This window comes from Styela clava, chromosome 12, assembly GCF_964204865.1.
Source record: "Styela clava chromosome 12, kaStyClav1.hap1.2, whole genome shotgun sequence".
Classification (NCBI taxonomy): Eukaryota; Metazoa; Chordata; class Ascidiacea; order Stolidobranchia; family Styelidae; genus Styela; species Styela clava.
The window spans coordinates 8,257,284-8,278,252 of NC_135261.1; the positions used below are offsets into that span (position 1 = coordinate 8,257,284).

General features: G+C 33.9%; 3 protein-coding genes across 3 annotated transcripts in view; all 3 read right to left on the reverse strand.

Annotated features, from left to right (window-relative positions):
* Positions 1-13,747, reverse strand: part of LOC120329891 (uncharacterized) — a 47,818-nt gene extending 34,071 nt beyond the window's left edge. Inside the window, exons 1-9 of the mRNA XM_039396682.2 lie at positions 13,561-13,747; positions 12,469-12,647; positions 11,917-12,063; positions 11,432-11,556; positions 10,567-10,669; positions 10,047-10,213; positions 9,660-9,728; positions 9,313-9,454; positions 8,603-8,964 (exon numbers count right to left, since the gene is read on the reverse strand). Coding sequence (XP_039252616.2) covers positions 8,603-8,964; positions 9,313-9,454; positions 9,660-9,728; positions 10,047-10,213; positions 10,567-10,669; positions 11,432-11,556; positions 11,917-12,063; positions 12,469-12,647; positions 13,561-13,683 — 1,417 coding nt within the window. The 5' untranslated portion in view covers positions 13,684-13,747. The remainder of the gene's footprint in view (positions 1-8,602; positions 8,965-9,312; positions 9,455-9,659; positions 9,729-10,046; positions 10,214-10,566; positions 10,670-11,431; positions 11,557-11,916; positions 12,064-12,468; positions 12,648-13,560) is intronic.
* Positions 13,748-15,977: 2,230 nt separating this feature from the next.
* Positions 15,978-17,466, reverse strand: LOC120330205 (deoxyhypusine hydroxylase-like). The gene has a single exon (XM_039397065.2). The coding sequence runs from the start codon at positions 17,463-17,465 to the stop codon at positions 16,569-16,571; it is 897 nt and encodes a 298-aa protein (XP_039252999.2). The 5' UTR covers position 17,466; the 3' UTR covers positions 15,978-16,568.
* Positions 17,467-17,703: 237 nt separating this feature from the next.
* Positions 17,704-19,911, reverse strand: LOC120330204 (RNA-binding protein NOB1-like). Its single transcript, XM_039397064.2, has one exon. The coding sequence runs from the start codon at positions 19,046-19,048 to the stop codon at positions 17,915-17,917; it is 1,134 nt and encodes a 377-aa protein (XP_039252998.2). The 5' UTR covers positions 19,049-19,911; the 3' UTR covers positions 17,704-17,914.
* Between the last annotated feature and the right edge of the window lie 1,058 nt (positions 19,912-20,969).

The window sequence follows — 20,969 nt, forward strand, 5'->3', positions numbered from 1 at the left end:
AATAAAACAATGTTTTTATGCAGAGTAGTGTGCAACACTTTTTTTTCAAATTTGAATCCTTTAATTCCGCAATTCCAGAATAATTTTCCAAGAATAGGTTCTATAGCTAAGTGTTTTGGAGCTTGGAAGTAGAGAAAACTATCAGCTTCAGCAAAAAAAGATTGCGACTGAAAAAAAAACAATATAGGAATCTTAGTAATGGCACTAATAACGACTAATGTTCCGAAAAAATAGAGATATGGTAAAATTGATCTATAATGTTCTCATTGTTCGTACATGATTTGGACGAAATGTAGGGTTCTATGTGGCTTCAAGGAATCAGAGAGAAATGATTTTCACTCGAAAACAACAATAACTATTTATTAAATCGATCCATTTATACACTTCGTGTCCTATAAGTGTAAATACCAGAAAAGTTATACGCGAGGCAAAGTACGTCAGTGTCGTTTATCTATGATCATATTCATAAATATACTATTTACATACGTCTTCATAGTGTATTTAATCTAGAATGTATGAATTCCGCAAATGTTTATGAAGGCCTAATCCGTGGAAATGGCCATAAAATGACTGTGTAAATCCAAAATATTACCACAACTATAAAAATACCCTTATTGAAGACTGTGAAATATATACAGATCAGCTATAAAACTTCTTTTTAGTGCACACTACTGCATATATTTCGATTGAAAATCATCAATATACCTAAACAAGGTCAAAGGGAAAATTTACAGTAAAACCATCATACCCATGCTGTATTTTCTTCAAAGCTAAAATATGAGTTATAATTATATAAAAAAAAATCCATGAACGAGATTTGATAAAATGATATTTTCAAAATATTCTCTTTGTATACGGACACTAATACCAATACTCTGTGGAGTCGTCATTTTTTCAAATAACCAAGAAAACTGAGGCAATGAATGTGTTTGAATACAAATGCAGTAGCGCACATGACTCTAGAGCGAATATTGTACTTGGTAATATTCCTATTGATTTTTCTATTTATCTTTCATTTCCCCAGTCGCCATTATTCTTTACCGTTTAACCAAAGCATCTTATACGTAAGAATGTGCTAAATATAATGACCTAGACAAAAATAGAACAATTTACAATGAAGAAGAAGTAGAAAGCAATTGTAACAAAAGCTTTCAATTTCAAAGTGGAAAGAAGACAATCAATAAAGCCATTTTATTTACAAATTAAATTTATAGTCTATTTGTTAAATAAAAAAATGAAATAAATAAAAATTATTACCCTATTTCACTAAAATATATTTTTTTTAAATTGATAATACAGAAACCGCCCCATGGCCATTTTTAACACTTGACAAATACTACGTTTCAAACAGAAACGGAAAGATTTGAAATATTTTTTCACCTTAATTAAATCACAATTAATTTCACTTTTTCCAATACATATATATATATGAGTTTGAAACCTCTTATCACATTAATCGTGGGGTGACAAACAGAAGTGATAAACGGAGTGAAAATAAAAAAAGAATAAAATTGAAATGAATATTACCGAATTGACATCTTTTTTCTGTGTAATATTTGGTTGTGTGATGACAAATGTTGGAAGAAAAATAAGAACAAATGACTTGAATTTGCAAATTTTTTGTAGTCATGTGATTGGAGCGAGACAACGACTGGAAAATATCCACCAAAACATTGAAAAAGTATGAAAAATATATAGTGAAATTATTGAATTACCTAAGCTATCTAAGTTAACAACTGAAGCATATCACTGGCCTCAGTTGCCTTCAATAATAACGGCAATATTTGCATCAACATCAACTGAAATTTCGTTTGCTTTAATTTGTTATAATCGTATTGTGTATTTATCTTTTATTTTATTTCTCTTGTAAATACGCGGGACATATTGATTCAATCATAACATGAAAATACAAATTTTATAAACCACAAATAAGACCGATTATAACCGAACAGAATTGGGAATTGACAGAGATAAATCATCATAATCTAAAGTTATCAAAGTATGTGGAGATAGGGAGAATGTGGCGCATATTCACAATATTGTACAGTTAGTTAACTATTACTCAAAAACCTTCGTTCACGTCAAAACTTGTATTTTTTCCAGGTGACGACAAAAGAACGCAAAGATTTCGGAAATGATTGGAATTTAGATTCGAAATTTATTACTATTTTGAATCTCAACACAGAAGAGTCAGATGTTTTAACAGTTTATAAGATGACAACATTTACAATGAAAAATCGTAAGAAGGTCAGTCTCTATATATGATGCCTATATATAAATTAATGTTCATTAAATATAAAAAACTAATTATACATAACTCGAAGTTGTTCCAATAAGAATTTTTTTTTACAAGATTTCCAGTTGTTTCAAGAAGCAAGATGAGAATTTCATCGCACTGTTAGAAGATATTTTAGTTCCAAAGTTTCTCAGCAGAAAATCGGTGAGTATATTTAACATTATAATACCATCATTTTCAACATCATATTTAAATATTTGTATCCGGTATTCGACTTTTCATAGCTTGACCTCATACCAAATAGAACTGAATGAAAACATGCAATTTTGTGCATTAGAAATCTAAAAGTAGGACTTGGATAGACCAGCCATAACATCTATTATTGACATTCAATATTTCAGAAAATCAATTCATCGAAGCTTGTGAAAAAGTTTCTAAAGAACAAATCTAAGAATTTGCCAAAGACATCGAAGAAATCAGCAAAGAAATTGATTAAAAGTTTCAGAAAAATTCCAAAAAATGTGAATATTATATGCGATGACTACATCATATCGGTGATGAGAACACTACACGAAAATGTATCTTCTTGCAAACAAGTTGAAAATCAATTTAAAATTATACCAATGTTATAAGGTCAAAAACATTCAAAAGCTATCCCTAAAATAATTTGTAATAATATTTAATATTGTATATAATTTAAAGTTTCTTGTTATTATTTATATTTATTTTCTCCAACCATCCAGTATATTTTATTCATATTGTAATAAATTGGGAAAACGGTGGTATGAGGGCTGAATTATAAATTATATGAGTAAAGTATACAGTTTTGAGTAGACCAGGGAAAAATTAGTTGACCAAAAGCAGAAAATGTAACAGTTATGATTATGAATCCCATATATGATATATGTCAGTCAATATATGAAGTAGATGACAAGACAATGAAAGAGCTTTAGCACCTGAGCAAAGTTTAGACAGGTTTATGCAATATCAATAACAGGACGATGGTGTGTGCAACCCTCGATGATCAGGCCATGGATGAAAAAATAATATGAATCGTTTTCAAGGAGACTTTGTCTTCTCTTATCCCCCCTTCCCCAGTCATGCTCCAGTGATTTTGGCTTTTTGAAGGCCTCTGAGAGAGGTATTATTAAGAATCTAATGACATGGGCATGACTGGAAAAATCATTCAAATCATTTTCAAGTCAATTTTTTTCTCCTGTAACGCCCCAATGATTTTAGGTCATATCTCGAGAACAGCAATAGGTAGATGCCATATTTGGGTAATATAAGGCAATTGTGTATGACAAAAAATTGTCGTCGCGTTTGAGTGATCACGGACCTAAAACTGATAAAATTCGATTTCCATTAGAAGTGTTCAGTTTATGACGTGGTATTTAAACTACTTAATGAACTAAAGCGGACGGGAGCAACGACGCGGGTGCATCTTTCGAACTCTTTTACTTTTACCGCTTTTTTAATTTACTAAAATCTTTTCTTTAGTTTTACCTCGCGGGTAGCGTAGCGACCGTCGCTAGATGTAAATATATTTTGACACTTTTTATAAGACTTTGAAGATTGTTCATTTTTCCCACCTATGGCACAATTTAAGAAATCATAATGGAAGGTCCCGTTTCCCGACTTAGTCAAAATTAGTTGATTAATATCATTTCACGAGCTAAAATTTTAATAAGCTTTTCTATTTTGAACTCAGCTAATTAGCTTCTTCTCATGCGTTACGAATCAGTGCATAAATTTCAACGCATGGCGAACTGCAGCAAATCAAATACATCAATATCAAGTTATATGTTTATATGAATAATATTTTAACTTAAACTCGCAAACAGTTGTTGAAATGCAAAACTAATTTTTGCACATCAAAATTTGTGCGAACAGTTTCTTTTAGCTATTTATCCATAGTCGCGCATACCTAGATCATAATACGTTCTAACATATAGAGGGGACAAGGCAAAAAAAAATTAAGACACTGATGTGTTCGTTTGGTTATCTTGAATTTTGACAAAAAGGAAAGCAACAACAATGAAAAAAAAAATATGAAGACCACCAAATACAGCAATTGAGTAAAACGATCTATTGATCCAGATCGTACCCATTAAATACACAAACAATAAATATTTATGAGTAGGAAGAATTGCGAGAGACACGCACGTCACCGAATCAGCGACAAGAGAAAGATAAGTAAAATCATACCAGACAAAACGTTATTGCGTATATTCTATTCTTAGACGATTTCATCAGTTCATTAACTCAATATTTGCAACCTGCGACACCAACGCAGTTTGGTTCAATGCCTGTCCCCCAAGGTCAGGGATGGCGAACCTTTTTTAATGAATTAATTAAAATTATATTTTTATTAACGAAAAGAGAATTGTGGATTATATTAGATATTACTCAATGTCTGCATCAATGAGAAACTTGCTGTTTCATCGCTTCCAAGTATTACAAAACTTGGTCGTTATTGTATAGTTTCGAGATATACTCACCCAGAAATTATACATCAACTCTAAGGCGATTTCTGACACTCGATTATATGGAATGCATGTGCCAAAACACGAATTCGCATGCACATGAATCAGCAAAACGTTTAGAGTGCTACGCCAAATCTCTTTATGGCTTCAAAAGAGTTAGGGCTTTCCACTCCGAGAGAATCCCTAGCATCCTGCTAAATTGCTATTTCAGATTTCTGTAATCGTTTATAAGTTGATAAAATTTTGTTTTCGAACGGTGCTTCTATAGTAGTTCACTTTGTTAGAGCTCCAGGTCGGTTTTATCATCAAATTTTATCACTAAAATGTCGGTATGTTTGTTACATTAATTCGTGACTCGGTGGGTCACCTATGAAAATAGATACTCCCGTAGTATGTGAACCAAGATGGCGGACACCGGAACGTAGTATGTGTACCAGGTTAGAGTTAGGCAATAATTTCAGGTACAAATACTACGGGAATCACTTGGCTAGTCCTCGAACTCGTAGCAGAACTAAACGAAGAGAAACTGAAATAAACTTATGGCCTAACCCTAACCTGGTAAACATACTACGTTCCGGTGTCCGCCATCTTGGTTCACATACTACGGGAGCGCCTGAAAATATGGTGGGTGACTTTGTGACCCGCGCGTCAGTGGTCAACGTGTTTACGAATTATACGAAACGAATATCTGTGATCAAAATGCGGAGGAATACTAATTTTCTGAAAATCATTTGTTCTTTTTATCAATCGAATCCAAATGACAATACTGAAAAAACGTATCGATAGGAAAGGTTTTTCTTCGATGTAGTTGCATGTACAAATGCATCTATGATGCCAAGCCCAATTCATCTTACTTTTTTCAATCAAGACAAGAGAATAAAATCATGTATTTATTTATCTTGTATACACATATTATTACTAATAAAATCTAACATTTACTATCTGTATTTCGTTTCGTTTTGCTGATGAAAATTGTTGTTTAATACGTGAATATTACATAAATATAATCGTTATGTATATGAAATAAGGATACGAAATTACGGTTTGTAGTGTAACCCTTTAATAAATAATTTTCTAAAAATAGCAAAATGTAATGTTAAGAATGTAATCGTAAATTTCCATAGCATATATAAGAAGAATACTTGTATTAGTCAAATAACATTGGAAGACTAGACGGAAATGCAATAAAATAAACTTTCAATTTCGGGCAAATAAGGAAATTCGTGGGGTAGCTTTCAAATATGATCTCTTAAAAAGACTTTTCGTATCTTTGATGAACGGTATAAAATTCTCATATATACGACAGAAGATGGGACCGTCAAAAAAAAAAGATCGTCGTGGTGTCGCTGGGAATGGAAAATTTTGTCAAAAATTTTGGTAATTACATGACATAAAATTATACCGAAGGCTTCAAGTATTTTCACTTTGTCACCGATATATAAATGCTAAATCGAGTTTTATCTTATCATATTCAACAAGTGATATCGATAAGTGATAACGAACACAAAACCCATAAGATACGAAATGAATCTTGTTTATTTAATGCCCTTTTGCTTCATTATGTTCAGTTTCTTGAGGTTAAGCACGGGGAGCAGAAATGATCTTAATTTGCAAATTTATTGCAGGCACATTGTTGAAGTAAAAAGACAAATTGAAATAATACACCAGAGGGTGAGAACGGTAAGAAAACCAAAAGTAATAGAACTGAATAGAAGTAATATAACATATATTTTCAACATACATACACAAGTTGCAATACCTATCAAGCTATGGTCGATATTTTTGCCATACAATTAATTATAATATGTAAACTAAATAGAATGATTAAAAATCGTTCGGAGTTTGATTGACATGCTGTTTTGTTTATACACAATTTTTTTTTACTTTAATAGGATACAGCGAATATTCATCAAGATTTTACGAAATACTGGAATTTGGATCCAAAATTAATCTCAACCTTGAAACTTAGTGAAAAAGAATCCGACGACCTGACAATATACAAGATGATAACGGTGTCAACAAAGATTAGTAGTACAAAGGTAAGTGAACATTATGTATTTTTCAAACAGTGGTGACAATATGTATTTGATAACAAAGTTTTCGGTGTTACTGATAGAAGTGTGAAATATATACTTTTATTCAGAAATCATCAACTCAGTGTTTAAAAAGACGCGATGGAAACATCATCTTACTTTTGAAAAGTATATTGCTTCCAAAGGACTTTTCCCCTCACGATATGGTAAGTATTTTATTTCCTACTCCACCTCATCAGTAATTTACGCTGCCTGGAGAAATTCATGCTTTATAGGCTTTGTCAAATTTTATAGAATGTAAACGCGAAATTGGGATATACCGGTCAATACACATTTGTGATTGACTGGGTCAATGATACCGGCGTTAAAATTTTATCATCACTGCAGCATGACATAATATAACTGTTCGAGAGTTACCCGTTTCTTTGGTATTCTTTTTATAGAAGTCTGCAAAAGTAACTCATGAACTATTCAAAACGCCGACAAAGCTGGTGAAAAAATTTTTCCATAACAAATTAAGGAAAGTGGATAAAGCTTCGAGAAAAGCAGGAAGGAAATACATAACGGAGTTTAAAACAATTCCTGAAAACTTAACATTCATTTGCGAAGATTTCATAATATCGGTGTTGAGAACTCTTCATGATAGCGTACCTTCATGTGAAGTGCTGATGAATCCATTTCAAATTATTCCAACGATATAAATGCAAGACATTATTCTTGCTTTAAAACGATCACAATTTAAAGAGTTCGAACGTCCTACAGTGTTGTTTAGTAAATTGAAGACATGATAAAATCTACATGGTACTTTATTTGTTATTTAGTTAACACTTCAATTAAACTATTTGACATTGTTTGCTATTAGTTCTATATTAACAAAGTATTCAATCTTTATTTATTACTATTATTATTTATTATTTTTAATTTGTTCTTTTGTGATTTATTTTTCAACGTGCAGTGCTCGTTATTATTAATAAAAATGAACATTTTGCATAAAGAATATGCATGGTGCTATAATTTGTAAGGCTGCGGTCATATAAATTGAAATGTAAGCCAACTTTGATCTTATCGACTTTGTTGAAAGTTGCCAAGTACTTATTTGTAAAAGATTTTCTAATTAAAACAAATATTTGCTGGGTATTTTAGTGAATAGTGAATAAACATTCAACATAAAATCGATGAAATACAATAAAAAGCAACTTAGCTGATAAATCAAAAATTGATTTTTTATTTTTCCCGCCCGAAACCGACGTGACGTATCATCTCAAATAAATGAAACTACGATTCTACCCAAAGTAAATAAAATACAAAATATATCTTAATCGGGTTCATTGACCCGATCGATTTTCCCGTGTCACGTGACAAAAATACAAATTCATATAATTCATTGTGTAACTAGTTAATATTTGCATATCATAGAAAATAACTAATCTAGATAAAAGTTAAAATATATACAATTCTACAAATACCGGTATATTTGCCTCAGTGGTGCCAAGAATCTCTTTCTAAATACAATTGCTAGGCCTAAGTACGTACCAAAGATATAGTTGAAATCTTCATTTGTCGTCGACCACGTGTGATTCTATTAAAAGGCGATGACGCAAATGTTGTTAAGCGTACGGGAAAACGTCGCGGTCAAACAAAAAGCGGAAAAAGGTCGTCATTGTTTTAGTATACGCTATTAATATCTCTATTTTGTACCGATACTGTCCCTAGTCCCGTGTGTAACTTGTATCCCTAAATTTATTCAAATCATTCTTAATAGAAAATTTAATTCCATTTGTTTAGTTCAATTCATGTCTATCATCAAATTTTTAATATTTAGCAATTTACAAAACTTGAAGAAATACCTGTGTGAGTGCTTTTACACTCGAGTGTCCGTAGCATCAGAGTTGTTCCGTGTCCAAAATTATCCTCCCAAAGATCTTCTTGATCGTCGAGCCCGGCCGATACCTTGGGCGCTTCTGTGCCTTGGATAGAATGACGCGCTGATTCGTGAGGAGTTTCAATATTCCTGCTCTGCTGCTTAGTTAGGAGCTTAGAAGTTTTTTTGTGGAATGATCTTGGTTTGGAGCGCGCTGAGATGTGAGGTGCGCCACTATACCCGAAATGCAGGGCTGCTTTTGATTTAGAAGCAATGTCCACGGAGTATGGCGGTTGGGCATCTTCGAGAGCTTTCTCGAATCCTTTACCACCAATAAGTCGAAACAACCTAGTAATATAACATCGGGTTTATAAACTACTTATTTGTTTTTTATAAAGCTATCGATACCCAGTAAAAATGATGGTCGTTGTTAAATATCTTCATAAATATATCAATGAGAAGGGAATAATGAACACAACGAAATCAACAAATCGCCATATACTGTTAGTAGGCTACTCGTCCGAGGGCACAACTTAATATTTACAGTCAACTATATAGTAAAAAACGCAAAAAATGAAGGGCGCAAACTAGAACTTCTACCGCTACCATTTATTGATTCAGCGATGGAAAGATCGCTAAAATAATCCTAATCAAATAGGTATTGCTAACACAATATTCATTAAAATAAGTTATTACCTGCACCATAGTAAAGACAACGGAATGATGAATGAACTTGTGATAAACGTAATGTAAACAATCTGGATCATGGGTACAATGTAACGGCTGAAGTTCTTGAACATATCCATCATATCGAACTTTTCAATTGTGTTAACGGCTCCTGCAAACAGAATAGAAAAATTGCACTCATCTCGTGTTATCAACGTTTGACTATGTTTATCACAGTTTTCAGTAACCGCATGAGTAAAGAAATTCATGTAAATGAACACGACAAATTGCGCGATGTTATAATATGGCCGGGGTCACACAGCACAGTCTCTACCATTTTTTTGCAAATATGTAAAATGTTAACTTGAATCGCATACCGGGGGTGTTATCCGACAATGACTTTAACATCGGTGTGATTGCAGTTACACCAAGAAATTTCTCAATTCCTGAAAAACAATAAGAATAGAATAAGATGGGCCTTGGATTAATACGTTGGTAAAAACGTCTTTCAGATTAGGAAATTACATGAAAGCAACAACAGGACAATGGATGACATTGCTTAAATAAGAAAGAACCAAATTCCCAGTAAAGTTTAGTAACCAAAACTCGAGTAACTAATGCATGTTGTATAATATATATCGAATAACAAAGGTTGAAGAGGTTGAAACTGAAATGTACTCGATTTCGTTGAGAATTTTTTTTCCCTCTTTGCTGGAAGTAATGCTTGGTGAAAATGGTGAGTATGTTTTAATGCTATTACTTACCATATGCATACGAGCTGCTGACGACTACAAGAGTTGCAATCATATCTAAACACATAACCATTGTGTGATCAAGTTGGGAATATTCACTCCATGGTTCGTGCCATGATGAAGCTTGGGACAAAATGTAATGCAATGATCGAAATCCAATCCATGCCTTTTTCTTCAATCTACAAAACAAAGAGTTCCTTCAGTTAAATCTGACTTCGACACAAAACAAAAAATGATAAAAATTGGTTCATGACTAAATCAATGATAGCAATGTTTTAAAATACGGATTGTAATTTTTTGTATTATTTTGGTAAATTTCTATCAATATACACCGATTTGTGCAAATTCTCTGTTAAACGAGACTACCCTATAAGAATATATTCATTATCGCCAATTGAAGATTTTTTAAGAATGCCATAGTTCCTAATCAACTATTTGCTCAAGATGCTCAATTAATTCAAAGAAAAGTCATCTCAGATGACGATTTTCCTGACAACAATCTGGTTTCTTCCGAATTAAAAATACAAATTACGTTACGGTCTCCTCCTGCAACGGCAATGATGTAGCGACATCTCGTGCTCTGACAGTAGAACTGTGTCCCGTTTCTGGCGCTGACACTCCAAGTACACCGACTCCTGTAAGAACGTGTGAAACATAAATAGAGCGAATACCTCTTTTTGTTGAACGGTGGGTCTGTTGTTCTAAGTGTGATAATGAACGCTTGACTCCTAACCGTATCAAGATAGTTACGTGAGTTGCGGCAAAACCTTTTTTTGGAACTGTTATTTAAGACAATGACTTTTTTCCGTAACGCACAGTTTAGTGAAAACAGACTTTGGCGAGAATGATATTTGGTTGTGCAAGGGTGTACTCTCGAAAATGAAGTTACGCAAATATGGAATTTTAATGGGGAATCGGCGCTTGCTTAATTGTTTCTTAAAAAATTGCGAGAATGTAGTTTCAGCAGAATGTCTACTTGGTATGAGTACAGGTTTTAATTTCATTATATTTAATGGCTGCCATGCGCTATTGCAAACCTGGCACCCTCCATTAAATCCTCCACAAAAAAAAAGTTATTGCAAACAAAATTATAACAAAAGTTGGTGAACCTAGAACAACTTTAAAAGTTCAATATACCATATATATATTATTCTAACATTAACTTCACGCAAGGCAGCGTTCTCACAAAAGTTATTTTTTTGTAAAATTACGCTCTTCCAAGCATCAATTTTCGCAAAAATCGTCTTTCGTTACGGTGAAAATGTTTGCGCACATGGTCATAATCGGTCAAGTTTGGAACTATAATGTTACTTGGATATTTATGTTGTCAGGCCATGTGCCATTAAAATAATAAGTTTCTGTGGTTTTTTGGAAAAAATAGGAAAGCAAAAAGTAACCCTTAGCCGTTGTCAAGGTTTCTACACTTGTCCAAGTTCGAACGTTTTTAGATAAAGCTTCGAATGGAGATTCCTGATTTTCTAGCATCATACGAGTTTTGCTGTTGGCCAGAGCATCAGCTTTTCTGTCAAATACAGAAGATGAAGGTAAATGTTTCATACTAGTGTTGGCTTTGTGTTAATGTCCAAATAATATTACTGGAATATTCAAGTTTTAAGAGTTACTATTATGAGCTACTAATGGACACATCAGAATCTAGAAATTATGATCGGGTCAAATGAGCATCCAGGAAATATGTGTTCATATTACGACATTATGCAATGTCATTGAATCTGTTAACCTGGTGCGCAATACAGGACAAGATTTCTCTATGGACAGACTTCTAAACAAGAATAGATATGCCTATATCTAGTGTTTGATTTTATATTGCGCCCAATATAACATAGTTATGTATGAAAGAACTTATTCAACTGTTAAAACTCACCTTGGAAGTTTCCTGATGAACAAATCTGAGAACGAAAATACAGACATTCCTTCATCAAAATCACTGTTGTCACCTGCTACATCAATTTCGACAACAGATCCAAGATCAAACGGAATAGAGACTCCTAGACTCAATGTTTTCTCTCGTCTATAAATGACAACATAATAAATCAAATTGTTTGTATCAGGATTTGGATTATTAAAGTGGAGTTAAAATTGTAACAACTAATCAAAAATTCTCGACCAACCGCCAAACTTAACTCAGTGATTGATTCGAATAACCCGTTCGTTACTCGACTCCACCCACGACTGGGTGTGGGGATTTCGACCCAACAATGAATTACGACAATCTGTTACATCTTTGTAACAATTTCTAGTCCTAAAGTAACTGAAGTGAACATTGATATTTGTTCATAATGTATCTTTTCATTCAAGCTGTATCGTGATATATTAAACTAGTTAAATAATACCATAAAAGAGATTGTAATATTAAAAAAAAATCTAACTTAATGGAAGAGCATCATAACATCTCGATCGACATCAATCAACTTACGCTATGTAAAATCCATCGTAGTCTCTGAATAATACCAGGGGACTGTCCTTCTTTGACCCGCGGAGTCGAAGTATCAAATCTGTTTGTCCACTGTATACGTAAGAGTCATCGAATTTTAGAGTTACAATATAAATCGGATCTCTCGTTGGTATTTTTTCTTGAAAATATATGATATCCGTCTGAAAGAGTAAAATGGTAAGTCAAAATCCAGAATCTCAGTTTAGAATTAGATGCATATTAATTTAACCTATTACTCAGAATCGTCTCATTTGACCTTTAAGTGCTTAGTTCAAAAAAGGGCTCTTGACTTTTTAAGGGCCATCTTTTGCATCAAAAAAGATGCTTGGGATTCGGGAATGCGTCGCCCGGCTAGCTCAGTCGGTAGAACGTTGGACTCTTAATTCAACATTGGGTGTACTTCAGTTTCTGCATATTATAATATATATCTTGAGGATAACTCCCGTGAAACAACTTAAGTCGATATAGAGATTTATGTGAGTAACTGCAACGCTGCTTACATGTTATTAACCAAGCATTTATTAGAACGTCCGGGTAATTGAACTTTCTACCCGGCCAATCCGTAATCTTTTGATAAGTTTCTAAAGCTTATTTTAAGTGTACTGGAACCGATCGGAATCAGAACTTGTGAAAAAAATAATAAAATCAGACGAGACAATTTCGACGTGTGTGATGTGCATTGCACATATTAAATCTAGGCCTATATATATTTTGATTCCGATCTCGGGAAATTTTTATTGAAATTTAAGAAGAGTTTACATTTAAAGGATATTAAAAATTAAGTTGCTTTCTCGTACCGTCTATCATGAGTATGGGAATCAAACCATATACATTAAATATTATTGTGAAGGGGCTTAAAAACATCGAAATACCCAATAGTGCTGATGTAGCCTACATTCTCAAGCGTTTCATTACTACATAATTGTACACAGTCACGATTTTTACCTATACTGGTGAAGAATAGTTTTGTGGTAGATAGCCCGAGCATTATCCAAATTTTCCATACAGACAGGAGGTTATTAGGTTGTCATTTAACCAGTTTAGTGACGTTAACTTACGGGTACAGCAACTCACCACCGCGTGTATTTCGTCCTTGTCGTTGTTGAATGCGAGAAAACAGCAGATCATGAATACAACACACAGCAATGCGGCTATACATAGAATAGTAAAATCCCCAGATGGCAATTCCGCAGCCATAATGTAGATAGCAGAAATGCGACGTGCAAGCAAACACAAACGCGGAAGCACCCTGAACTCCCCAACCAAGCCTGCGCGCTTATGCTATTACCAATTGTGACGACACTCATAATAAACTAAGACGGTCTGGAATATACTTACCAGAAATCTTGACGAAGTGCGATACAAAACACCGAATATCATATATATGTAACCAGAAGATAAGAGAAAAGTAAAAATTACAAATAAGACAGCAACATTCTCTAGAGCAGATAATCTCTGGATAGCTTGTTTAAAATTTGACTATTCGCTAATTGGCTCAAATAAATTAGTGACGCTGAACATTGGTGACAAGCGAAATGAGAGGAATCAGGAATTCATATCATGCCATGTTTTGAAGTCTTTTGATTCTATGACGTAGCCATTGGGGATTTGAAGCCGGTCAAACAATAGTTTTGAATAGAGTAGAGTTTTTTTTCTATATTTCAATTCAAACGTTTGATACAAGTCAAACCATCTGTGAGCTTCATGACCTGTGCAAGGTGGAGGACAAAATGTCTAAAAACTACCTATTCTTGATATCAAGATACTCCATAGTTGAGACTAACTATCGCGACGTGTACGGGAAAGAACGAAAATTTTGAATTATTGCTAATTTTTATTTGAAAGTGCCAATAATAACTTTGCATAGTTTTTGTCAGCAGTTATAGATGGGGTCCTAAATGGAACAATTTTTATGCATGCAACTTAAACTAAATTTAAATAACGAGTTCTCTAATGGGTATAATCGTAAATATATACTACTACGGGTATTATAAATGAGTATTTGCCCTAAATTAAAATATCACGAGCCAAATAATCTCAGATATGCCTGGGACCTAATATCTGTTGTTCCATAGACCCCAAAATCGTCCATTATTAAATACGAAATGTACTTCTGGATCGTTTTGTTATTAAGTTCTTGCGAGGGCAAAGGTTGTAATTACAACAACAGCTTTTTATTAAGAAACACTTCGTAGTTAATTTCAAAATATTGTTCCCATATAGAAATATTTACCGTCATCTTTTCTTGTAAACTTTATATAGGATGGTAAACACGGTGGTAACAGACTTTGATTAACGCAATTTGGTAAAGTTTAGATTTAGACCAGGGTCGTCCAACCTTTTTGGCCGAAGGAGCCACATGTAGTTTACTAATAATTGCGCGGGTCACTTAACATGGCATTATGTTCTAGTTTTGTTACACTGACTACAGGTTAATGAAAAAACAAACAATACCCGAACACCAAACTTTCACAATTATTATACCAATAAAGATGTTGTTTCCCAACCATTGATGGGGTGCCATCAGTAGAGACAAGCCAACCGCTTGATCTTTTTCATCACAGCTCCCAACAGACCAATGCCTTTAGTCGTACTCTTTTTATGGACAATGGCTGTGTGCTCTGCGGTAATTTCAAAATCAGTATTTACTCCCCGCAAGAAGATCGTTGAGCAGTAACCTTGATGCCAGTTCTTTCATCAAGCGCCAAGGAATACGATGAAAATTTTCCCGCTTTTTCAATTAAAGTTTCCGCTATAGAGTTACCCCTTCGACACGACGAGTAATGGTCTGTCCTGACAAGATATTTTTGGCAGACAGACAAACACCTCTTTTATTTCCGGACGTAATACATTGGCAACCCGAACAATACACAATAAACATTTCTTAACGAATTCTCAATCTGAAAATGGCTTCGATAGTTTTGTGATAACGTCATATAGAGTAGTAAGAGACCAAGTGTGTAAGCGGCTATGGCACCTTTATTTATCGATATCTCCTTCGAGTTGGTTTCGATTTAAAATGACACTAATGGCTCACTTGAAAGGGCTGGTAGGGCGCATTTCAGGAAATTAAACAAATCGTTCGTATCGGTTCCATTACTTTTGAATTTGAATCCATGACAATTGCACCTGTATGCTATTGCACCTATGGAAATTTTTTTTTTTCGGATAGTTGAACCCATACTAACCCTAACCCATGGGTTTTAGCACCCGCATATAGATTGAACCCGTGGATATACGCATGGGTTCAAATGTACGGTCACCGTTCGTATCACATCACCTGAAAAATAGTTTTACTCCAATTTTTTTTTATTCAATTCTGAAAAAACAGCACGGGCCACCCGAAATGATTCCGCGGGCCACGGGTTGGACGACCCTGGTTTAGTCCATGCCCCAAAAATACATCCCATAAAACCATTGCTGGACGCTTCCCAGACTGGCCCGCATGATAACTGGCCAGGCATATTTTTATCGGACTGACAACACGGACATAACCGATTGGCAGTCATATTATTTCAATGTTCAGTAGCACGGAGTTTATAAAGCAAGATTGACTACAAACTTCTAAGCATTTTCTTAGTATGAATAATACCAATATACAACTTCACATCAACCCGACATTTCAGACCAGAACATTAGTCTGTTTTTGGACACGTCAGTGTACATAACGATCGTTTCAATATTATGTTGTTGTTCTTGTTTGTCTTCTTCTCTTTCGTCACGATGAAATCGCTTTTCTCTTCGAATACTGAACCATTTGCTTTGAAATTTTCAGTGGTTAAAGATTGATTTTTTTGCCAGATGGGTTATTACTTTTACTTATTTCAAAAATTTCTGTGGACTTCAAAAGATTCGTTTTTACCTGTCAGAATAAAAAATAGCGACACCTTGTGACGTGTCCATATATTTGAGCACAGCTCTCTTGTTTATGATCATATGAAAATGAATGGCTGAATTTATTAACCAAGATACACCATGTATTTTGTGAGATGGTACTATTAATATGGATTGAATCCCATAGAGTTGAACAATAAATTGAAAAGTACAGATAGGATAGTACAGACTTCTAAAAATTGAGGTAATTAATCCGCATCGGATATTGCATACTGAAATTCAGAACTTCGTTCATAATCATACATATCTAATGCAACTTCACAACTTTCTCTCACAACATCATCAGGATCCGAGAGATAACTTTTTAAAATATTCAAACAAGTTTCATCAGCAATTGATCCCAAAGCTTCAGCACATTCATGCCGAACCATGCAGTTTTCATTCGAGTCTTTCAAGCTAGCATTGAGTTGCGGTACTACATTTGGGAGCTGCATTTGACCTAAAACATATGCAATTTCATGGCGGAATAATGCGCTATCTGTACAATTTAAACCTTCCGCAAGTGCTGTCGCTGCTTCTTCAGTGCCAATATTGCGCAGTGAAAACATTGCTTTATATCTTTCAAATAAAGGCAATGTCATATTCACTAATTTATTTTTTATAGAGTTTATATCTTCATTGTTTTTTACCCCTGATGGAGCAGGGTCTACAGATTCATATGGACTCTCATAGAGTACTTCTTGTCTTCGTTGCTTTAGCCATTTTATCCGGTCAACAGCCAATATGCAAGTTTCAGCGACTTCTGGAGTTGGATCATTTACATATTTCTCAAGAGTTTTCAGTGCGCTTTCATCTCCTATTGCACCCAATGCTTCACCAGCTTCATGCCTTACCATAGCTTCCTGTAATGTATCTTCCAAGACAGATATGAGCACAGGAATTGCTTTTTTATTCTGCATTTGTCCAAGACAATATGCCAGTTCATGTTTCAACAAGGCAGATGAATCTTTGAAACATTCTGCAATATAGTTCACGGCTTGATCTCCACCAATGCCCTTTAGCATAAAAAGAGCTCGAAAACGTTTGGCTAGACTTTTATTGTTATCATTTAGCAAAGCGCCAGCACGTTTCAACTTGTCCTCCATTACATCTATTATATTCTGTGAAATAAGGTAAAGACAGATAAGTAAGAGTGATGAATGAATATAAATTATTTACCAAACACTGCACTGAAGAGGACAGACAGTAGTCAATATCTGGAAATTATTGTATCTATCTAATAAATGGAATTGTCGAGTTTGAAAACGACCTCTACAATAAATGTTTTAATATAATATGCACAAAGGGAGGCATTTATCAGTAAGTTGGTGCAATTATTTTTAATAGTTTTCAAATGCGAAAATCTCAAAATTCTATACATCCTTATATTCACACTGAATAAACTTTTAACATTAGGGGAAAGCTCATAGTATTTGGCAAATAACATTGAAAACATACATGCATCCTAAAAATCAGTCCTCTAACCACAATAAAATGGGTAAACCGTAATTACTAAATACGGTAAATCAAGTCAATTGAAAAATTCACGAAAATGTTATCTTCGCTTTACAAATTTTCGATTTACAGCATTAGGGTTTCCACGACGTCCTCCAGATCTGTTTCCTTGTCGTAATCCAAGTTTAAATGACCTACTTTCAGTTTCATTCAATGCAAAAGGATTCCCATCAATGGCATATTCATCGCTCCACACATTAGTCTTCTGCATTGCTTTTTTACTCAATCTATTCTGAGGAATGGGCTGGTCTTCACACAGAATAGGATTGATGGCATGCTTACCACCCTTAGGCATTGGCAAGGAAACTTTCTTACCTCTTTTGCTTAAAACTTTTGGATTACGCGAAAGGAAATATTTTACGGATCCGTCAGGTTTTATTTCAACAGGTACACGTTTCAGGGTGTTATTCCCACATTTTGGACAAAACTTTTTCGTCATGAGTTTTGTAATGAAAAAACAAGCATGACACCTTAAGACATAACTCCTGACAGTTTTAATGAGCATTCCATCAACTGAGAAGACATTGAGTCCCATTTTAAGTAAAACATTCTGCATTGCAAAATCTGTCGTAATACAAGCAACTTGCACATTGAGGTCTGAATCTCCTCTTTCATCCTGCTGGATCTTTTGAATATTATCAGGGGTGATCCATCCTTCATCTTCATCAACATCATTTTCCTCCTCCATAGGAGTATTAGAATCATCTGTGGTTTCATTTGGATCACCCTCCTCTGGGTCATTTTGAAACTCTTCTTCGGTGTCTATTTCACTGTCTTGTGATGGAACATAAAATCCAGGTAAATTGCCATTCATATCATTTGATCCTCCAAATTGGATCTCGCCTTTTGCATCATCCCCAATTTCTTGTATTGACTCTGGAGAATTTTGTTTTGTCAGCTCATAAGTCATTGCCAAGACTTTCACATCAACTAACGATAAACTAGGATAATCACCTGTCCTTTTTGATGCATCGACAATTTTTTGTATGGATTCAGGTGTAGGTTGTTTAAAATTGATTTCATATGGAAGAAACGAAAGTCTTTGTCGTGTGGCTTTATCCCTGATTTCTGTAACAACCTCCCTTATGCTGTAAATTTTTTCTCCCATGGATTGAATATTGGCATTTTTTAAAAATCCACCGGAATCTACAACTAGATGTTGTGCTTTTACCATGATTACAGTAAATGTAAATAAACTTGAATATTTCACATATAAACTAAAAAAAAAAAGGAATGTAATTCAAAAATAGAAGATATATAACTCAATAAAAATTTAAATGGTCTTAGATTACATACAGCCCCATAACAATAGGCCAAACATATCAATAAAACTTTGACATCATAACAAGACAAAAGAAGTCCAAAATATAAAAGAATTGGATTCATATTCAGAGGACCACACCTTTTTAGCTCCCAGATAATCTAGGAATATTTCCAGAAAAAGGCATAATGTCAATAAAACATAGTACAGTGGAACATACAGAAATTTCAATTAAATCAATAACTAGCTATCCACCTGATGCTAACAATGATATATGAAAAGTATCTTTTACATGAATATGCACTACTTTATATATATATATATATAGTTGCATGGAAAATAATCTGGTTTGATCAATTACACGTCAGGAGGAGGTTTACAGTGGAATGTGACTTCATATTAACGAAATCATTCATATGTACACTTCTGTGTCCAATAATTAAGAGATTACAGGCTACTGGAATGATTTTGATTGTTTCAATTCTCATGCCAACAACTTTTAATACAGTGAGCAATTTTCTCAGAGCACTAGCTAACAGTATTGATCGGAACCAAAATAGTTACCCACAAACTCTGTACTATCAAAATATTTAAAGAATCCAGATTAATAGATTGTAAAGTAAATTCAAGTTCCCAACCGCATTGCTGCATTATGTGAATTTTAGAGATCAGACACTTAATACAAAGATTGTGAAAAGAAAATATGAAAAATAAATGGTTAATCTACATAAAATATTAAAATCTTAACAGCATGAAAATCAAATGACCAACATTAAATTTCTATCAATCATTCACTATTTTTGATTTTCCTCTTTTTCTCTTGTGCCCAGGGTGGTAAAATTGAAATCATCATAACAAAACCCATCATAAGAAGAAACAAAATTATAGGAGTCATAAATCTGTACACTTCCCACAATGTAATGTTCCAGAATATTCCTGAAATGACAGCAAATAGAGTAGCAATAGGAATTGAGTATGGAGCATGTTTTTCCCAGTCATCTGAAGACACATTTTTGATTCCACTCAACCAAATAATTAGATACAAACATATTCCAACTGGCATCACTGATGTAGCAATGCTGGCATAAAAATAGTTCATTTCCACTCTGGGATCGATTTTGAGCACATTGATAATGTCCGAGTAATACAGAGTCAAGAAGCCACCAATCAGCCAACAAATGGTATCAACTTGAAAAGGATTTCCCATAATACTGTAATATCAAAATTATCATAAATACTGCAATTAATGTATTGTGGTGAAATAACATTAGATGGATAACACAATTATATGAATAAGACGATACAAATATTCAAGGCATGAGTCTAGCTATTAATACGAAAATGTATTTTTGTATGACTAATGTCTGAATGTGTAGAATTTGCATTTCATATCACTCATTTATCTTTTTGGTGTTTTAAAACAACTTAGCTAGTTAGATATTCTCAAAAAATATTATCAGCAGCAATGAGTTTATGACATTGACAGTTTTTCCTATTCTTCTACTTAGAAAAACAAATAGAACTAGGTACATCCAGATATCAAACAGGCAACAGGAGGAAGCACATTTCAATGAGTTATATTAGGAAGGTGGGCATCCACATGAACTAGCTACAGAGGGACAGAACTTAAAAGTAAGGTATCAATAATAGACTTAAACATGGGCATGAACATTGAATTAAAATGTGGATATTACAGTACAGCAGTAAGCTACTGTTATAATACCGGTGCCGTCCATGGTTATCACATGCCGACCGCAGCATAAAATAAATACTGACCTATCTAGGCTCTGACATTACTGCATTACAGTATTGATTATTTTACTGTCTGCACATG

Coding starts and splice junctions, on each gene's coding strand:
- LOC120330205 (XM_039397065.2), bottom strand. CDS start 17,465: ATGGAGGACAAGTTGAAACGTGCTGGCGCTTTGCTAAATGATAACAAT.
- LOC120330204 (XM_039397064.2), bottom strand. CDS start 19,048: ATGGTAAAAGCACAACATCTAGTTGTAGATTCCGGTGGATTTTTAAAA.